The following is a 22000-nucleotide window of genomic DNA, read 5'->3' on the forward strand; positions in this document are numbered from 1 at the left end:
ATGTTTCATCAAATACCCACTCTTGCATTTGTGCAGCTGACGCCCTCCCAACCACCATATGTTAGGGTGTGAACATGTGTCTCGGGGTATGTAAGTATGTGTGTCTCGGGGTATGTGTAAGTGTATGTCTGGGTATGTTAGTGTGTGTGTCTCGGGGTATGTAAGTATGTGTGTCTCGGGGTATGTGTAAGTGTATGTCTGGGTATGTTAGTGTGTGTGTCTCGGGGTATGTAAGTATGTGTGTCTCGGGGTATGTGTAAGTGTATGTCTGGGTATGTTAGTGTGTGTGTCTCGGGGTATGTAAGTATGTGTGTCTCGGGGTATGTGTAAGTGTATGTCTGGGTATGTTAGTGTGTGTGTCTCGGGGTATGTAAGTATGTGTGTCTCGGGGTATGTGTAAGTGTATGTCTGGGTATGTTAGTGTGTGTGTCTCGGGGTATGTAAGTATGTGTGTCTCGGGGTATGTGTAAGTGTATGTCTGGGTATGTTACTGTGTGTGTCTCGGGGTATGTAAGTATGTGTGTCTCGGGGTATGTGTAAGTGTATGTCTGGGTATGTTAGTGTGTGTCTCGGGGTATGTAAGTGTATGTCTGGGCATGTTAGTGTGTGATCAGGTTTCTTTGTGTATGTTAATGTGAGCGTGTGTGGATATTTTAGTGTGTGAACATTTCTTTGTTAGCGTGTGTGTCTGGGTATGTTAGTGAAAGTATGTTTCTAGGTATTTTAGTGAAAATCTGTATGTCTGGGTATGTTAGCATGTGAACAAGCTTATTTGGGTATGTTAGAGTGTAAACATATGTCCTTGTCTGGGAATGTTAGTGTGAGTGTCTCGGCTTGTTAGTGTCTCTGTGGGTATTTAAGTGTGTGAACAAACAACATGTTTGGGTTGTTAGCGTATGTCTGGGTATGTTGGTGAAAGTGTGTGGGGTATTTTAGTGTGACCATCTAAAATCTATGTTAGTATGTGTGTGTCTGGATATATTAGTGTGTGTACATGTCTGAGTATGTTGGTGTGTGTGTGTATATGTTAGTGCTGAGTGTCTGTGTGTGTTAGTGGTGAATGGCTGGGTGTGTGTTAGTATTGAATGTCTAGCTGTGTTGGAATGGCTGGGTGTGTGTTAGTATTGAATGTCTAGCTGTGTTTGTATGTCTGGGTGTGTGTTAGTATTGAATTTCTAGCTGTGTTGGTATGTCTGGTTGTGTGTTAGTATTGAATGTCTAGCTGTGTTTGTATGTCTGGGTGTGTGTTAGTATTGAATGTCTAGCTGTGTTGGAATGGCTGGGTGTGTGTTAGTATTGAATGTCTAGCTGTGTTGGTATGTCTGGGTGTGTGTTAGTATTGAATGTCTAGCTGTGTTGGAATGGCTGGGTGTGTGTTAGTATTGAATGTCTAGCTGTGTTGGTATGTCTGGGTGTGTGTTAGTATTGAATGTCTAGCTGTGTTGGAATGGCTGGGTGTGTGTTAGTATTGAATGTCTAGCTGTGTTTGTATGTCTGGGTGTGTGTTAGTATTCAATGTCTAGCTGTGTTGGAATGGCTGGGTGTGTGTTAGTATTGAATGTCTAGCTGTGTTTGTATGTCTGGGTGTGTGTTAGTATTGAATGTCTAGCTGTGTTGGAATGGCTGGGTGTGTGTTAGTATTGAATGTCTAGCTGTGTTGGTATGGCTGGGTGTGTGTTAGTATTGAATGTCTAGCTGTGTTGGTATGTCTGGGTGTGTGTTAGCATGCATGCCTTGATGTGTGTTAAGATCTTCATTGATCTTGTGTTACTTCTTGGTTTCTTCTGTTTGTATACAAGAGTTCATAAGCCAGATGTGTCTGCCTAGCAAAAGCACCTTGGAAGGTAATCTGGGATCGTCTGAACGCATTCCAAGTTTTCTTCTGTATTTTCCTTTTTTTTTCCCTTGGTAATATATTGGTATTATTATATATTAGTAATAGTAATAGTAATAATAATAATAATAATAATAATAATAATAATGATAATATAACATCCTTGTCCTGATGCCCTCCATTGGCAGCGATAGCCTTAAAATCTAGAACTTCTTCTCATGAGTCCTCTACTAACTTTTACTTCTGTTTTATTTTTGCCTTTGGAGGCACCCAAGCCAAATTTAACAGCCATTTCATAAAGTAGCTGGAATTTGGCATATATGAATACAGAATTCATCGCGGCTGCGGGGAGTGACATTGGGGAGGTAAAGTTCCTTTCTTTACCGGAGTCATGCAGCACAGTGAATTAAGTGGTTAAGATAGGAAGAAGGTTTAATGAGATTCACCTGCCAAAAATCCTGTTTTAACTTGGGAAAAACAGCATTTGCTCTCTCCAGGGGATGAGAACGCCAGCAAAAAAAAGCTTTAAACACATTTCTTAGTGGTGGAGAGAACGCTTTCCGAAATATATTATGCCTGTATTATTCATCAACCAGCGCTAATACCCTGTCAATACAGTCAAAGTTGTTCCCTCACGGCCCGGCTAGAATCTACTTTATATGCTTGTATATCTACGTATTTTATTTGTGACCAAGGTTAATGCCACATTTTTTGGTTTACTGTATGACATCATACTGCAGGAGTACGGAGAGCTGGCGGGAAAACAGTTGCATTGTAGAGCATTGCGGAATATAATGGCGCTATATAAATAAATAAATAAATAATGAGTATCACCAGTCGATGGGGTAACGGAATGCAGAGATGTTGGATCCATGAATGGTTGTATCTCCCACACCTTTGTGCAGGAATCAAGTGAACACATTTAGCGTGTCCTGTTCTACAGAAACAAAGTAGAATCCCGCAAATCATATAAAAAACAAACATTGATCGGGCTGGAATAGCTCGGAATTCTTCATGTGCATTTAATTTGGTCCGGGCGTGTTTGTTATTCTCAAATTCATCATGGAAAATTTGGGAAATAACAGCTTCTTAAATGGCCATAATGTTTATGACCTTGAATTGGTAAAGATGGCCCCCTAAGAGCATCCATATAGCACAAAGGAGCTTTCAGCTTTCTGTTTATTGTTCTTGTTGGGTGGAATATTTTATGATTGAGCTATATTCATTTTGTGAAGGTTAGAATCCATCTTTACCGTCGTGTGAATGAGAGCTGCGAGGCATGGGAAGCCTTCCTGTTGCCCCTACACATGGGCCGTGTGCTTTTTTAAAATTCAGAATACCAGTGCAGGTATGGACCTTTTTTGGATGAACTCCATACCTTGTGAAAGCTTCAGTAGCCCCCCTGGTAGCCAACATATCTACTTAAACATAATGGGTGACTGATGGTGCCCCCTCAATCGTGGTGCCTCAAGCAGTTGCCTGGCACTAAGGGTGATCCTGCATATAAACATTAACAATTCTTACACAACACACGTGAATGTACTATACCCATAGCAATGTAACTATATACACACATCTAACACTATATACACACAACAATATAACTATATACACACAAACACTATACAATACACCCAGCAATATAACTATACACACACAAACACTATACAATACACACAGCAATATAACTATATACACACAAACACTATACAATACACCCAGCAATATAACTATACACACACAAACACTATACAATACACACAGCAATATAACTATATACTCACAGCACACAGGCACTATATAACACCTTGTACGCTATACAAATTGTAAATGTGCTTCTGCACTTGATGCATTCCCTTATATTCCAGATTTGCAAGACTTGGGGATTCCTCCGAGACATTAGGGGTTTCAGTAATTGTCTAGTAACAATATTGCCAAGAAATCGTCACTTGATGAAGAAGCCAATTCAGTCATAGGTTGCCAAATTCAGGGGGTGCTGCCATTTTGTCAGATCTACGAATTCTACTGAAAAATATATTGTGTGTAATTACTCCCCGACTGGATCTTGCCATTCATTTGCTACACTGTATACCTGCCTGGATAATTGGAAATAATAGATGCAAGGCTAATTCCCTCTGCTGTTGGTGCCACCATTAAAGTCTATAGGCAGAATATACTTAGTACCTATAATACAGCCCCAGCACGTGTCACTATACTATATTAAAAATATACCGTCCCTTGACGTCCCCTATGCCACTAATCCACTCCTGAACCCCTTGTTACATTCATTCAGCCTTTTTTTGGCTTGGCGTGCCTTCCATCCTGCATCTTTCTGTGGTTAGCTCAAGGTGGCCTCCCATTTAGCCTTTTTCTAATTGTTAAAGGCTAGGTATGAAACATCTGCTTGTTGGATGTAATCAACTACCCTGCTTGGTACAAACAATTCTTGGTGCAATTCTATAGTTCACTCATCCCAAGTGGAGAGATGGACAATATTGGAATTAAACTGGATGGGAAACGTATGAAACTAAAACACCATGTCCCATTGGAATTACCACATGCTCTGTTTAAGTATTATCTCTTACTAGCTGTCTATTGTGATTCTCTCCTTCTTTCCCTACTCATCTCTTTTCTTCTTTATCTCCTCTCACAATAACCCCACCATAGCTGAAAACCATGCGTTTCCACCACCCCGAGTTGGGCAGTGGAGATGTTGGGCAGACTAGATGGGCCGAATGGTTCTTATCTACCATCACTTTTTATATTTCTGTTAATAAGCCACTGACTTCTGCATGTGACTTTCACTACTATAAAATGATCCTTGCCTAAGTAGACACTCATCTTCTGTAGTGCCCCCCCCCCAATCTCCTAGACTGTACCCTCTTCTCCTCCTGTACTGAATTGTCTTATATTTGCAATCTCCCTTTATTGTAAATAGGGCTATATAATTTTAAAATAAAATGTAATGTAAGATTACACTTCAGGATGTATGGAGTTTAAGAAGTTGGCGGTCTTCAGCTGGAAAGCAGTGCTTACTTTATACTTCCCTAAACTGCTTGGAAAGAAGTTGAGAAAGATGGCTCCGGTAGTATTACTAATTAATGTGATGCTTTGTTAGCCTGACTTAAAAAAACCCATAACTTTCACTTTGTTCTTCTGGCCTGAATGATGCTGTGTGAGATGGGACACTAGGTATACATCATACAGTAAGTACAGTAAGCACAGTAGCGTATACAGATTATGATAGGGATACAGTGGGGTTGAATACATTGGGAATGGAGCTTACAATCTAAGTATATTTTAAATACATTTTCCAAGTATGCCTGACATTACTAAAATGAGATGCAGTTTTGTTCTCATTCCAAATGTTTCTAAAGCATCTGGCATGTGTAGTCATCTATATTAGATGTAAATTAGACATCTTAGTTATTGCTGTCAATAACAGTTAGAAGATGAAAACCACTAGAGCAGGGATGTCCAATCTGCAACCTTCCAGCCACTTTGAGAAGTCCACTCCCATCACACTAAGTCAGCAGAGAAATTCCCAGAAGGTTGGGGGTTAGCAAATGGGATATCTTTGTGTACCTGGACAGCTGCCGTTTTGCCACCTATCAACACTTTCAAATGGTACTGCCACAAATGTGAATGAATGAGCTACATAGGATCCCTGCTGATCTATGGGAGAGACACCAATGCAAGTCTGAGATCAGGTATTACATCAAGAAACACAAAGTGGGCCACCATACTATAATTATAAATATTATGTAATAATAATAATAGTTAATAGCTCCTAAAAACCTAAAGATGCCTCCTGTGATATTGGGAAATATTTGGTAGCTGGAGTAGCATGATCAGTGTTTTTCCTGGGTAAGAGGGACATGTGAGAGACATATGTGTCCGTATGTACAAAGAAACTCTTGGCATGTCTGTCTCCAGCTACGTATTTATGCATTGCAGGTTTGCGTTTCCCCAGCACATGCAAATGATGTCCCCATCATCGTGAGCCTTTCCAATTTCTTGAGCTGTCCCACATCTGTCCCGCCGCTGCCCTCATTCTCTCTATCAGAACTCTGAGCCCCCACAGGACTTCATTAGGAACCAGCGCAGAGCACAAAGGCTATGCTCTGCTTCCCACTAATCAAACCATCCATGCTCCGCAGTCATATGGACTCAATGAGCAAGGTTCTGCAGAATAGAGGGTGCTCTGCAAAGTTCTCCACTCAGGATCTCAATGAATGGTCAGAATAGATCCTTTTTAATGGAACATCGTAGCAAACCAAATTCAGCATTTTTTTCCCAAGTAAATTATTTGTAATAAGCATTTCTGGAAACCATTTATGGCCACACTAAACTAATGCATACTTTGTTCACAGTTCTCTCCAATCCTGGTTTATCAGCTATTCTCACCCTTTCTCTAAATTATTTCCCCCAAACACAAGACTCCTGTTCCTTTTCTGAAATCTGATGCCATCTGTGTGCTTGTATTTTTCTCTCCTTTCCATAGACCACTTATCCCTAATCTCTGCTCCCTATTTTAAGTTTTTATTGTTCAGGTACGCTCCCCCCATTAAATATAGATTTCTTCCCGTTTGGATTTCTACGACTCCACAACTGTTCCAGATCTAGAATCTCATTATCTCTGCTCACTGGATACTTCTTCCCCTTCATTAAATCTGGTCTCCCTCCCTTCTCCTGGGCACGGTTTTAATGCCTGAGATGACTACCCTCTCTTTAGAATTTCTCTATCCCCCCTCATTCTATGTTCCTACCTTCCGTGTCCTAATTCTGTAACCCCTTTGTTGTGCTGTCCACCCCCTCTTCCCTTGGTAACTGATGAAGCAGTTTCTCTAGATGCTGAATTAGTAAATTTACCAAATTGAATTCAGTCCCCTCAGTAGCCTTAAAGCGTGTGCCACTGTCTTGGTGAACGGAGGGGGAGGAAAACTGTTTTAAGGCTGAAGGAAACATGAAACTATCAGAGAACTAAGATTCTTCTGAGCCCTAGCAAAGTTCAGATACACTGAAGGGGTTATGGGTGCTGCTCTTCCGTCTATATGAGCCCTTTTCACAAGTTCAACCCTCATGCCACAAGTCTGATCCCTGATCGAAGACCTGAGTTTCATTGACACAAATCCCCCTTTCCTGCTTGCTAGTTGCCCCCGCCATCAGCCATTGTGATGGAGCATGGCCATGTTTGGGGGCATGGATGGAACTTGTCTCTTGAAATGTTCACGAGACACTAGGAGTCAAAAAAGAAATGCGGAGCGTCTGAAACACCAAAAGTAATGGAAGAGAAGAGCTGTTTGGCCAATGTTTCCAACTTAAAGACTTAAACCCTAACCAGTCCTTGGCGGAGTTAGGGTCATGCTGCTTCCAGCATGTTTACCCCTCTGTCAAGCCAGTAAAATAGGTTGTCTTGAGGCAAGTCTACTAACGGGAGAGAGTTTGGGCAATGAGGTAAAGAGGGTAGCCATTAAACTTGGGTGTGGTGGAGGATAGACATTAAAAAGAGGCTGAAGTCAGGGACATATGAATGAGATGGGTCACTACTAAAAGAATGCTGTAAGCGTTGGATTGAAATTCAAAGGATAAAATAGGTAAGCAGCAGTCCTCGTGAAAATGTATTATGATAATTATGCAGTGAATTGAAGAGTATATTCAAAGCCCAGGGGGTAACAAAACAAACAAAGACTTACGCGCTTCGCGCCTTTACCTGGCGCTCATTCATAAGCTCTACAGTTCTTCTCTCTGTTTTGGTTTATGCTATTGATACAATCACACATTGAATTTTATCCCATTGTGTCAATTTCTAAGATAAACCCATTTTTACTTCTCTCTCCTCAGCTCAAACAACGCTTTCTCTCTATGGGTCTCCTCCTCTTTTGTGGTCATCACAAAGTGACTGTGTCAATGCCAGTGAGCAGTGCAACTCAGACTCATCGTGCAGCTCACGGTACCGCACACTGCGCCAGTGCCTGGCAGGCAGAGACCGAGACACTCTGCTGTCCAGCCTCGAGTGCAGGAATGCCCAAGAGGTGGTACGTGACAGCGCTCTCCATCTGTGTCGATGCCACCATGGCATGAAGAAGGAACTGCAGTGTCTCCAGGTGTATTGGGGCATTCGTGCTGGCCTGGCAGAGGGTAAGAAAGTCTTAGCTTAGCTGTGTTACAAAGCTTTGGAGTGGTACTGGATTTGGAATTAAGAAACCGGATCCATGGAAATGGTTTGGTGGAGATGGAGGCATAGTGTAAGTGGCACCGATGAGAGAACATAGGATAGACTGACATTAAGGATATTAGAACTTTAAGGTGGTGTTGGTACTGTGGTGCCATTGAGTCATTGAGTCACGGTAGATGGCTCAATCACCTTTAGATCAAGAGGACATGTTGGGCGTGCATTATGCAATTAGAGAAGACCATCGAGAATGAGTAACACTGCTTACTCACCGCAGAGTAGAAGCTGTAGTGCTGGTCAGGCACCTTAGTGTTTCACTTAAAGATCTAGAATATGTTATCAGTGTTGTGCTATTGGAATGGCCCTCATGTAATGAATGCCAACTAGGGGATGGTTGGCAATAGAGATTGTGGAGGTACAAAAGAGTTTGGGTTACTTAAAGAATATCATATTATAATTATACCTTCGTTAACTGTCAAATAACATGCTTTTAATTGCCATGGCTTCCAAGAATGCTGTATGTGACTGCTAAATTTGATCATCCCTAATTGCGTATCTTAAATATCTTTTAAGACACTATGAAGATAATGTAGCTCCTACTAAATGACCAATTCAGTCAATGTAGGAGTGCCGATACCTCTTCTCTGTTAACTCGCAGAATTGATTATCAGTCTCTGTTCTTGCCCATTATGAGGAATCTGGTCAATGCACAAACCACCAATTATCAGTGGCGGGTTTTAACTAGTGCTTCATTGCTAAAGTAACTTAACTATATAGCTTCTAGAGAAAATGCTACAGAATACATGTTTATGAGATGTAGTTTGTAAGTGAAAGTTCATAGTGTTGGCAAAAAGAGGTTAATGGCAAGAGGCTACTAGAGGGAGAACCAGGATAATGTAAACGTGCAAGAGATATGCAAGATATGAGATATGATATAAGTGTAGGCTAGACAGAGCAAGAGTGCATTCAAAAATGGTGTCTAGTTGTGATTAGACTGCTAAATGGTAGAATACTCGCACATAATGAAGACACAGGAGCAATAGAGATGATAGTTAAAGAACTTGAGATATCAATGGTCAGGTAGAGCACAGAAGATAGGTAGAGGCTAATATCGAACAAGAGTACCTTGTAGAACGTTATAGTTTGACTGTATTGGTGAAACTGGGGGCCAGTTGGTGCACAGGAGATGACGGCAGTGAATTGGGAGTGAAGGTAGAGATTTGAGAAGAGTGGGAGTGAGTGCTAGGGATGCTTTGGTACAGTAAATGGACAGAAGTGAATGATGTGCTTTGTGGATTACCTACACCACTTACTCAGACTCTGCATGTCTTTCCCTTCAGGTGACGAGTTTTATGAAGCATCACCATATGAGCCAGTAAACCTGCGCCTATCTGATATCGTCCGTCTGGCTTCAAACAACTCCGGTGAGTTAGAAACTCAAGGTGACACCGAAAAGCAGAGAGGGACTGTTTGTCACTACACGGGACACAAAGCTGTGCTCTGCGAATGACCGATCGGCATATTGTGAACAGAGAGAGCTCTGTGTCCCGTGACTCACAAATAACTTTAGTATAATTTGATTAGATAGTTTATTGTACTGTGAATTAGCTCAACGAGCTGTGCTTGTGAGTTGGATCAGCATGATGGGTGAAACAGAAAAGTCATTGTGGTAGGTTCTCCTTGTCATTGCTCATCACGCTGGCATGAGTAAGTGAGAGAGCTCAGTGTGAAGCATCTGTGGGCCAACACATTTTGGAACTCAAGGTTAACTTGAGTGAGCCCAACATTCAATAGATGATTGTAATCATGGTGCTCTGAGTAAGAGATTGCACTGCCAGTGCCATTTGGGAGATAGCTCAGTTTATAATTACGGAGGTGGTGAGTAGATCAAATAGAGTCGTGCCAAAAGATTCTGGTGCAAAATGACAAAAGTGGAGCAATTGGCAGGACCGTACCACTGGTTGCTATGGGGATGGCACCACTTTGCTCTAGAACACAATGTATGGCCCAGTGCTCGAGGGCCATAAACAGGACACAGTCTTTATATAACTCAGCTTGAGTTTAGGCTTCTAGATTAAAAATGTATTGAATTGCATGTTTTCAGGCAACTTTTCACATATTTCCCAGACTGTTTGTGGCCCTTGAGGACTGGCAGCTCACCAGGTGTGGGTCATAGGGAGCTCAATGTGCTCATTAGAGACATTTTTGATGGTGCCCTAATGGAAGCATGGCCCAGTATGCACACTGAAAGATAAATATCTTAACTCAAATGGCCCTATTATGTACAACATTGTAATATGTGGGTCTGCATACAACAGAGAAGCACGGGCTGCGAGCCAAGCTCCATTAAATTAATGACTTAATACGATAGAGCCTGTGGGATTTTCAAGTTTGGCTGGGGGCTCTTGGAAAACTCCTGAGAGTGCATTCAGACTATCCATGCCTATTCCATCTATGTTTAAATTGTATTGACCTCTACCGCTTCTGCGGGGAGGTTGTTTCACTCATCCACCACGCTCTCAGTAAAGTAAAGTTAGTTAGCGATAGTATAAATCAATGTTCTTGGAGCGAGTGGTGGAGCAATGTAATCAGTTACTCTTATTTCTGATTATAGGCACAGAGCCAAACTCTTCAAAAAAGAATGCCTGTCTGGATGCCGCCAAGTTCTGCAATGTGAACGATGTATGCAAGAAATTCCGCTCAAGCTATATCTCAACCTGCCTTTCTGGAGATAGGACATGCGCTCGACGCAAGTGCCTCAAAGCCCTGCGTACCTTTATCGAACGCGTCCCCATGAACCTTTCTTACCCCCTTCTATTCTGCCCTTGTCGAGATAAGCCCTGTGCAGAGCGTCGCCGGCAGACTGCGGTGCCGGACTGCTCGTTTGTGCGTCCGGAGATGCCTAACTGTTTGGAGATGTGGGCAAGCTGCCGACAAGACCCGGTGTGCAGGTAACACAATGTATGGAGCCGCAGTGTGTGCATGCGCCTCTTCTTATAGTCCGTGGTCTCTGCTCCTCTCTCTTTCTGGAGTTTTGGCACTGATTTAAAAGCTGCTGACCCTGCAAAATCGTTAATAGCATAATATCTAGAATTTCAGCCACAGATTTAGGGGCAGCATAGCGTTGGTCTGAAGAGCAACTTTCAAGCCCCATAAACTGCCACGGCCACAAAAGGTGACAAGTGGAATAAGGAAGATGTAGAAAGCATTTCCCTTAATCTTCACCCATCTGCTGCCCTGAGAGCCAGCTGGAGGTAGATCTTTGAGCCTCCTGACCCTTCCTGCTGCACGACAGCGCCCTTGTGTATGCATAATGCCAGCAGAAAAGCAACACGCCTTAATAAATCTCATAAATCTCAGCCATTCTATATTAAGCCAAACACAGTGTGAGGATCATTGGGATTTATATTTAGCCGTCGCAGGTGAGTTACTGGCTATTAAGGCTCCAGTGGCAGTCCTTAAGAGGTGGCAAAGGGACCATGCCTTGGCTACTATGGGCCCCTCTGTATATTGCTTCCCAGGCAGCTCTAGTTGTCGTTATTGGCACGCTGTCATTGTTGGTGGAAAATGGTCAACTGAGGAAAACCTTGGTGAACCGCACCACTCACCCCTCCTCGCCATACAGGTAATCACGCTGTATGGAAGGGGGATAAATTGGACAGGTTAGAGGACCAAGGTGAAGTTGGCAGAAGGATTTGTACACGTGCCCTCCAGATGCATCTTCTCCTGGTACAGAATCTTTCTCAAGATCCCTAATATTCCCTTTGCAATATAAATAAATGATCTGTCACTCACCTTTCCCTAAGTAATCCTACAGCTTATACGTGAGTATTTCTACTATATGCCCGTCCACCTTGCATCTGCATTCCATTACACCACCATTGATTCCTTCGCATTCTGTTACTGACATTCATCTTTTTAACGTACAGATCCAGGCTGGCAGATTTTGTTACCAGCTGTCAAAGCTCACCTCAGTCTGTGAGTGGTTGTGTTCAGGAAAATTACCCTGCCTGCCTGGGGGCATATGCAGGACTGATTGGTGAGTACGGATGCCATTTTGAAAATCTATATTGTTGCTGCTTGTAATGATTTCTCCTCACTTAGTGAAATTATGCAGCTGTTGGGTATTCAAGAGATTGCTACACCAATAGAGCGTGCTAATTAGATAACAGCTGCTTTCCTTGGTGCTCAAATACCTCGTTTTTTTTTGTCAATATGTAATACAATTTTTGCTATAGGAATCAAATTTGTATTATCCCCGTTATGTATCCTTTGCAAGTTTCTGATGTAACATGGGGTTTGCCTTGGACTACCCAACCAACAAACCCTTCCTTTACACAAATATGTGTAGGCTACATGGAATCCCCCCTTATATCTTCTGTTGTCTCTCAAGTCTTAGGTATTACTAGGTATTGCGTGCTGATATCAATGTCTTTTTATTGTTCTCTCCATAGGTTTTGATGTGGCCTTGAACTTTCTCGACTCCGACCCGCACTCGCTGTCTGTGGCACCCTGGTGTACTTGCAACGGTAGTGGAGTCCAGGAGACTCTCTGTCAGAGATACCTCGAGACATTCACTGATAACCGTTGTCTGAGTAAGTGAGGGTTACATGAACATGAGTAAAGGAGGACACAACTGGCTGAAAAGGGTGTAGATGGGGAAGACCACAAGGATGACAGGAAGTACCTACTATGTGGGCTATGACATGGATGGGGGAGTCATTGATAGAGACCACCTATCAACTAAATTGTTTCCCTGACCTGCAAATGGACCATTGGTGGTGATCATACAGCATGTTTTGTGAAGGCATTTAATGTTTGAATGGAACCTAAGGAGAATGAGTGATCTATGGTAGACCCAAAGTCAACTTAATATGCACAAAGAACATGTAGGAGATCACCATTTATTGAATAGAGCCCAAGATGGAATCAATCGGTTCTAGAACAAAGGTACATGTTATAATAGGGAGAGGAGGTGAATGTGACTGATCAGCAATTAACAAATTGTAATGTATGCATTGAATTATTTCCCACTGGAGTGGGAACATTTTGTTGGTGGCCATGGTGGTTGCTCCACATTTAGAACTATGGTCCAGAATTTCTTGCCATGTATATCTCCTCTGTGTGTGTGTGTGTGTGTGTGTGGTAGTGAATTTGTAGCAGTCAGTATAGAGTTTAACCTTCGTTTATACTCATTGACTAATTTATAACTCTTTTCAGAAAACGCTATTTATGCCTTTGGGAATGCCTCTGATATTGTGCATACGCAGAGTCCCCCCAGAACTCCCCGCACCACCCTCTTACCCAGAAAAGACAGGAGACCCCTACTCCCCGACAATCAAAGTGACAGCAACAGCCAGTATGAGGCTCATCCGAACATATGCACTTTTTTACAGGTGAGACCCTTTCACAAAAAACGCACACCTCGCCCACATTATGAATATGCTCTTCTGGTGCTTTTGAAGAGTGAACCCAATGGCATACTGTAAACGCCATTACTGTGGATGCCTGTTGGGCAGGTGTGCCAATGCCAGCAGCTGGGAAGGGATTGACAGGAGGGTCCCATTTTCTACATCAAGTGCCCCTCTTGGGCCATTTGAATTTTTGGTATATATGAGTAGCACTGATCATTAAAACATGTTGGTTAATGTCATCTATTAAATGATTTGAATGGGTACATCCCCCATCTATGGACCGCCGAGGTTGGCCAATACCTTAATCTTTTGGGGTGGGTGTAGTGTATGGCTTTTCCAATGCCCTGTCACAACCCTGTGAGAAAGCGCCCTTGTAAATCTGTTAATCTACCCTAAAGAGAAGTCCATCCCTCCTGTTGTACAGCATAAAGCCGTGGCTCGGGGAGAGATTATTAAAGACTGGTGACCGAAGGACATTAATAGGTTGATCTATGCTATTTTTAATCATAGGACATGAAGAATGCCAGCTTGCCGGAGTTTACAATCTGTGTCTCAGAGGTACAGTATCAACAAGGCCACTACTACGATGGGACGCAGGGTTAATCTGAAGATGCCCATAGTCTATGACGAATGCTGAGTACTTCAATCACACTCGTCTTGGTGCCCGTCCATCGCTCAAGAAGAAGTGTTTAAGTGGTTAGGCAGAGTATACTGAATATTTTTTTAATCACTGATAAGTGAAAACTCAAGTGCTGATGCAGTCAATCAATTTTGCTTAATGAATGACTCCATTTAATGGCTTTTATCCCATTTTGGGAACTCACAATACTTCTGTCTCATCTGCTAGATAGGAATTATGTCTGGGGGTTCTTCCGCTATACTTTCGTAGAGTGTAAAGCAATTGTGTATTATTACAATTAGAACAGGGTGAAAAGTAAAGCTTTCTTACCGCAAGAGCGTTCATGAATAACTTTGTTAGTTTTCACAAAACCTACCAAAGGGATTCGGAGTAGTGTGAAAACTTCAAATATTTGGTCGCGGGAGGTGCCACTAATGGTGCACTTATGTAGGGATTTACCTAGGTCCAGGACAGTGCTCCCACCATGCCTGCCTCTGCGTCTGAGGTCCATTCTACTGGAGGCCAGCATATTACACCAGAAAGACATACAGAGCTGGGTACAGACTGCTATGAAGGCATTTCAGGAGATCGGAGATCTCCCTTCTAACCTGTCCATTGTGCAGTAAGGCCCTGAGAAGCCTGACCACCCAACAGGGCAATCTGGTCCCTGTTTTGCTCCAGAGGACAAGCTGCCACCCCAGACCTTCCGTCTTAGAGTAAAATACACCACTGGTTAAGATGCACAAAACAACTCTATTTAATTTTCTTGACATAAAGATCATATTATGTGACATAAAGGTCATGGTGATGGTATAATTTTTTTTACTTCAATGACAATCACGTGCTGAACTCAGTGGGGTTGCAGTACGACTCTAATCACTGTTTCAATCTTTCTTCTTTTGCAGTCCCAGCTAAACTATAATGACACGCCTCATGTGAGGACACAGGAGGACTCTTCTGGCATTCCTCATCTCCAAGCTTCTCTTCTGTATGTACTCCTAACCGTTGTTTACTCTACAATCGCCCCCTGAAGAGTACGGGAAACCTCTCCCCTCCTCTGATTATGATGGACTGTTGCGGCTGATATTCCACAGCTAAGAATTGCGGGAAGCAAAATGTAACAAGTGGAGCTTAAAGCGGACTGATAAGATGTAACATACTATGTACAATCACTTAACCTTCTCCTTTAAACAAGTTAACTCTCCCTAGCGGAAGGAGTTGTGGAAAAACCAAAAGTATAGGAAAAAGCTTTACTTGTAAATTTGCAAAGGGACCCAAAGAGGGGAAAAAGGGGTCAAAGGATGGGTAAGTTGATGAGAAATGTAGAAGAATGACAAAAAAAATTATAAAAGAGAGAGGCAGGAAAATGGAATGTGGATTAGGAAACAAACCCACACAATTACACACTTTTGTATGTTTGTTAAATCTCAATGTGATATTTTTTTGTTTGTGTTGAGTTTAGTGTAAGGGGATCAAGAGAAATAAGATGGGGGTACAAGCACTTTAATTTGTTTTTACAAATATATGTATATATATATATATATATATATGTGTGAGGGTTTGTGTGTGTATATATAAAGTGTGCAAGGCAAGTTTCTGCTATAGAGTGCTTTAACGCTTCACAATCTATAAGGGTTTGCAGGGGTCATCTGCTAAGAGAGGGTGGAATAGATAGCAGACTGGAAAGTGTTAATCTCTAGAAATATTCGGCAGGTGGTGGATTAATGGCGTGAAGCTCGGCGCGTCTCTCGCTCCCTGTATATAAATATCTTTATCTGGAATTGTGCATTTTTCTTCATTTAATGAATTAAAATGTATTGACCATAAAGTCGTGTTCATTTATTGCAGTCTTAGGAAACACACTCAATCATGCTTTCCCCCGACTCTCACTGCGGTCTCACTGCATTAATGCAGCACACATTACGGGCCTCCTCCAACCTACAGAACTCATCGCGCATGTATCATTAAGAAGGAAAACTGTCAAGAAACAAAATGATTTAGCTGTTTTTGTAGTAGTTCAGTATGATGGCAAATGTGTTATTTTTATTTATATTATTGATGTGAATTATTCTGTCTGGTATACCCACCCTGAGCTACCTGGGTCTCCATCATGAAGTCCCCACACTTGCTTTCTGATGATACTCCTAGAAAAGGTTCTACTCGGATAATGAATCCATTGTATGCAGTGGTTCCGAGACACACGCTGCATTATTCAGTATATAACCGATGATGCTTTTAGTTAGCATCCTCTAACTGGTGAGTTCATGCTATGTCTTGTACATTATTATCAAAAGGATCCAACTCTACTTTTTCAAAACCGCACACTGATGGCTATGCATACATAATGCTATCCTCCATACCCATAAATCAATAGCCTAAGTATGATGTACACATAATAACTCACTATTTTCTGACTGGCGGATATGCATCCATGTAAAACCAAGATAGATTATCAACCATAAATATATATATTTTTATTGCATTAATTCTTCATTAATATCTTGTAAGGAAATAGTTTTCAAGGAGCTGATCCATTTGTATCGACATTTCAAGAGTTAGTTGGTCCTGTTTTTCCTCCATAATGGTTCTTAAGTACTGGTCGTTATAATAAATTATGATTCTATACTGTGAGACGTCTGCCTAGTCTGTGTTTTATCTGGCGGACGGCATAATTCAAAAAATCCTTATTTTATATTATGTGTTAATGAGTACAATGAAGGAACAGCCTATGAATGGGATTCTGGTGCAAAAGTTCATTCTATCGCCGTAGCAACCAATGGAATGGTCCAGGTAGCAGGACCATTCCGTTTCTTGCTATGGTGGTAAAAATTTGTGCCAGAGTAAATTTTTTATGTAAATCCCCAAATGTGTAAATGAATCACTTCTGACAGTGATGTAAACGTTGAGTGGTCCTCTACAGATATACCCGTAATTGAGGGAGCCTTTTATCTATGGTCATGCCATGCCAAAGGCTAGTTCACCAACCTTTACTGCCTAGTGCTTCAAGCCATGTCCCTCAGCGTTCTCCATGTAGGAATACAACGAAGCTCTGTAAGAGATCTGTGCCCAAACCCCACAATATAGTTGGTGCTCACTTGCTCCAGAAAAGGTATGTAGGGCAGACAAGATGGGCCAAAAAGTTACTATGTGCCATCAAATTCTGTATTTCTATCCACACCGGAGGAGACATTATCAGGCATATCAGAGCCTCTAGTGCACCCGTTCCTCCTTACTCATTGACCTTTCCTAAACCCTCTGCAGAAGCAATGTCATAAAGTGAGTTCTGAGATGTGGCTTCTCTTGGATAAGAAACAGACCTACATAACAAGATTAACCAGAAAGCACGTACCTAATGAGTTTACAGAATAAAACATATCTGTTATCCTAAATTCCTATAATCCATAATCCATCCGTAAAACCATGTATTTTTTTTTCTTTTTTAATCTTTAACGCATGCCCCTGGGTCCTTTATAATGGATAAGAACGGATAGCGTAATATATTATATATATGTCCACGCTTTGATCTTGTGAAGATATACAAGAACATTGTTGGCTCTAAGAGCTATGGAACAGACACCGTTTATCATAATGCATGGAGGTTAAATGGATTGTGTTATAGTGTTTTTTTTTTATTGTGTAACAATCAACATGATGATTACTTGGCTGGTTTTGGAGCAATTACCAGCAGTTCAGGCAGGCTCTGTTGAAAGCACAAACTAATTGTATCGTTGAATGTTAATTGAATAATGTAAAACCACAGCTTCAACATCTGCTTTTGTATAATTTGAGCAGAATTATCTCCAAAATCCTGAGCGCCGAGGCACTTTCATGATGAGTTATCGTGTGTTCTGTTTCATTTGCCCTTAAAGCAGCGCGGATTTAAATAATTGTCGATATATATATATGTATATCTTGCCTGTCTGTCACTTTACCAGATCATACGCTTTGCAGTTCTATACTCTAAATAAACATATGGAATGGTTCTTGCAGAATACCGTAAGCAATGCAGAGATATTGGAAACCGACTTTATGTGAATACCTTGGAAGCCGTCATCTAAACCTCCTTAATTTTAGGATATGCATAATAATTCCTCCCCATTAAGGGGGAACGTCTACCAAATATTTGTATAACTACTATCATATAAAAACAGGTTTTCAGCCATAATGCTCTGTTTTCTTTTTGTGTTTCTAATATATAACTTTTTTTAAACAGATGCATGGTAGCCATTTCTATGGGTTCTAGCTTTGTTAGCCCTATCTTCTAGAGAAACTCCCTTACTCCTTCTCATACTGCCCGTTATTCAGTATTATTCACCCAGCAGAACACACTGACGATGGAGGTTTGGACTTCATTAGCATTGCCATAAAGAAATAGCTCAGTGTGGTGTTTGAACACGGAAGGTGGCAAAAAATATAATATGGCTGAACACAACGGCAGTCAAATTTATTGGACGAAAATGAGATAAAGAAGATTTTTGTCAATGCTTAAGTACATTACTACATACAATACTTAATTTTATGCTTAATTAGGACACGTTACAAGCTATTTTAGCTGATCCAGGCTGGTATTAGAGGAAAAAGTAAGAAGAGCTACTGTAAGCAACTTGCAACAGGTAAGCATCAGGAGGAAAGTTCTCTTAGGGGTTAAACCACAAAGTCTGACTTAGTTTGCTGAAATGCAAGGCTACTTAAGTATAACGGGGTACATCTGTGCCAAGCTCAACTACATTGTTTCTTTTTATGGTTCTTATTAGTTAACTGAATTGATAATTACCGATACTTCATTAGGTAGTCTGCTTTGTAATAACATCTTAGCAAGGGACTTGGGAGGTCTTGAAGACGTATGTGATTGCACAAGTTGTAAGTTGTAAGACGTATGTACAAGTTGCTTTATGCTGCCTACCTGACCTTGGGCTCACCTGATCTTTCTCTCCTTTTGATGCTTGTTGGATTTATAACCTTGGCTTGTCTGACCTTGTTTTTAGGATTATCCCTTTATATGTTACCTGGACTTTGCCTACATGCATGTGAGTTCTTTACCCGGATTAAAACCTTACAAATAAAGAAATTAAAACTGGTCCTAACGTGACGGGGAACAATAGGGCTTCTTCCTTAAATGTTATATAGTAAGAATAGAAGAACACATTAAGTATTCTTCCAGCTCTTTCGATATAAACGGTAGTCTGTTTAATCATCTTCAGAAGTCTCATAAAAATAGTATGCTGGTGTTCTGTGATTAGGGGGAGGAAGATTCTCGTAGAATGAAGTATTCTCTGGGATATAGCTCAATATTCTACAGCTAAGGCGGAATGGTAAATTCCGTGGGGTTCTGTTCAACTGCTGAGCTGATGTAGCCAGGTAACTGATTATCGAGAAACGCAAGAAATATCTTCTTCTAACATCTGCTGCTGAACATTTATTCCCATGAGATCTGATCAAGGCTATATTACCGGTCATAATTTAACGCTTTTCACAAACAGAACACACCTAGCCGTGCCCACCCATGTTACAGATTTATGAAGAGGATTTATATTACAAACAGATGCATCTGATGTTGGTCAGAGAGCAGCGCTTTCCCAAGAAACCTTCTTGGCTATAAACAATTTGCGTGTTTTTCTTCTAAGCAGAAAATTAAAGGAAAAACACTTGATTAAGGACAAGTAGACTTCTGGGGCTGATGCAAGAGAAACGTTATCCACTTATATATTTACTGCTCATAATGGATTAAAGGCAGATTTATTGTGATGGTTCAGGGTTTGATGTTCCTTTGGAGAATATGGGTAAAAGCTGTAAAGGCTGATGGTCATGGTTTGGCCAAAATATGGCTTGTTCTCTACTCCAGAAGAAATAATGTAGCTTGCATCCTCTCGGCCTCTATATTAGGGACCGGAATAAGTCCCAGACTAACTTCTTTATCTCCTGCAAACCGCTAGTTTCTAAATAGAGTCAGGGTTCAGCGGGGTGTAGAAACGTTGCTTCGTGGTAGTAGCAGAGCACAGGGTCGGCCCAAGGCAAAATGCCGCCTGGGGCAAATTTTAAAATGCCGCCCCCCCTTATCTACCCTTCCTCTCCCTCCGTCCCTGCAGCCCCCCCCATTATCTACCCTTCCCCCCCCCCCTGCCGCCCCCCCCCCCCCTTGTACTTACCTTTCAGCAGTCCTGCGGCGAGTCTCCCTGTTTGGTCTCGGTGCCGGCTTGTAATGCTGAGCGCCGGAAATCTTCCGGCACTCAGCATTACAAGCCGGCACCGAGACCGAACAGGGAGACTCACCGCAGAGGAGGAGAGAGAGGGGCGCCGAGCGGGTACTGACAGCTTGGTAAGCGAAAACCACTCGGCGCCCCTTTCTCTCTTTTTCGCTTTAAAAAAAAAAAAAAAGGGCTTGGGGCGGTTGCCCCACTCGGCTCCATTGTCGGGCCGGCCCTGGCGGAGCAGTGAAGTGAGGTATGTGTGTTATAGTGTCTGTGTGTGATAATATCTGTCTGGATGTGTGTCCAATGGTGTTAGTGTGAGTTTCTATAAGTGACAGTCTGGGTGTGTTAGTATGAATGTCATGGTGTATGTGTGAGTGTCTGTGTTTTTGTGCATACGTGTCTCACTTTTTTTCAGTCTTTTGCCCTTTTTTCTTCTCTTCATTTTCTCTTCCCTTCTCTCGTTTGCTCTTCCTCCTCTGTTTCTTTCTTTTCTAGCATCCATCTCCTCGTATCCCTCCTTTCTCTCATGGGTACTTTTTAAATCTGTTATTTTCTTTTGTCTCCCTCACTTTTCTCATCTTTCATTTTTTCTGTCTCCTTTATAACAAACAAAATGTGAAAAACATTTTTGCTCTGAATCATAAACCCCCTGGTCACACCCCGGGAGCAACTCTTCAAAGATCGTCCAGCAAATGGCTAGTAAAAGGTGACAGTCCTGTTGAGAGACTATTGGGCTACTGGTCAGTGCAGACCACCATAGTATCTTTTCCACACAACTTAATGTGGAAGATATGACATCAAATCCTGGCACTTTCTGCAAAGAAGACTTGAAGAGGACATGTACAGCCCCCGCACACGGTAGGTCTGGGGGCTGCTAGGGGTGTTGACCTAGGCCAGGCTTAGGGCAGCGACCCCAATAAGTAAACCTCTGGTAACTGGATCATTTAAAAGCATTGCTCTTTACTCCATATAGTAAAGTAGTAGGCTGGCGACTTAAACAGAAATTACATTGTAAATCAATTGTTTTTTTGTGCAAAAATAATCCTGAAATAATACGATGTTTGTATGGTCTTTCTAAAGCTGGAATACATTCTTTGCCTAGGCAGAGGGTGACAAAATGACAGGATTTTCTGGACTCTCGTTTCAAAGGCAAGTGATGAAAATACGAATTATATGTAAACTAAGGAAGACAGCAAAGAAGAAAAAAACAATATAGCATTATAAAAAGTAACAGAAATCTATGTTTCTCCTCTCCCACATCCTCGGTTGAGGCTCTTAGTTCTGTGGGGGTCCTTCGAAGCTTTCTTCACTGGTTATATGGTACGATCTTGTAGCTAGGACAATTGCAAGCACAGTGACCAACCCATTCAAGGCAAATGTAGCATTTGGACACATAGGCAAAGATCTTTGTACATTGACTTATTTAAACCAAGGAATTTCTGTGTGCTTTTAATATGGATTCCTCTAGTTATAATCCATGTCCATATATCACCTTCTTCTCTATAACCCTGTTAGGAAAGAACCACTGTCTGCTTCTGGCCAATGCTGGGAAGTGGTGACATCTGATCTGTCAAGGGATGCTCATTTTGCGTCCCACTGTATATATATATACACCAGTAAGATGTCCCTACTGACACCCTGACGCAGCTATTTCTGTCAATGTTTTGACTCCTGCTAACACATTTACTTATACGGGACGGATCCTATAACATGGAAAGAGCTCCAGTCCCACTGGGACTCGTCTAATCAGCCGGTGGGGACATTTAA

The 22000-nt window shown here is 41.7% G+C and overlaps 1 protein-coding gene across 1 annotated transcript in view; it reads left to right on the forward strand.

Annotated features, from left to right (window-relative positions):
* The window catches only part of LOC149277597 (GDNF family receptor alpha-2-like), a 48866-nt gene extending 33793 nt beyond the window's left edge, over positions 1-15073 (forward strand). The window contains exons 3-10 of the mRNA XM_089502727.1: positions 7679-7975; positions 9350-9433; positions 10624-10960; positions 11939-12048; positions 12464-12604; positions 13230-13405; positions 13934-13981; positions 14948-15073. Coding sequence (XP_089358853.1) covers positions 7679-7975; positions 9350-9433; positions 10624-10960; positions 11939-12048; positions 12464-12604; positions 13230-13405; positions 13934-13981; positions 14948-15073 — 1319 coding nt within the window. The remainder of the gene's footprint in view (positions 1-7678; positions 7976-9349; positions 9434-10623; positions 10961-11938; positions 12049-12463; positions 12605-13229; positions 13406-13933; positions 13982-14947) is intronic.
* The last annotated feature ends 6927 nt before the right edge of the window (positions 15074-22000 follow it).

Source organism: Sceloporus occidentalis, unplaced genomic scaffold (genome assembly GCF_023333645.1).
Source record: "Sceloporus occidentalis isolate IW3139 unplaced genomic scaffold, rSceOcc1.0.p SCAF_209, whole genome shotgun sequence".
In the NCBI taxonomy this organism is placed as follows: Eukaryota; Metazoa; Chordata; class Lepidosauria; order Squamata; family Phrynosomatidae; genus Sceloporus; species Sceloporus occidentalis.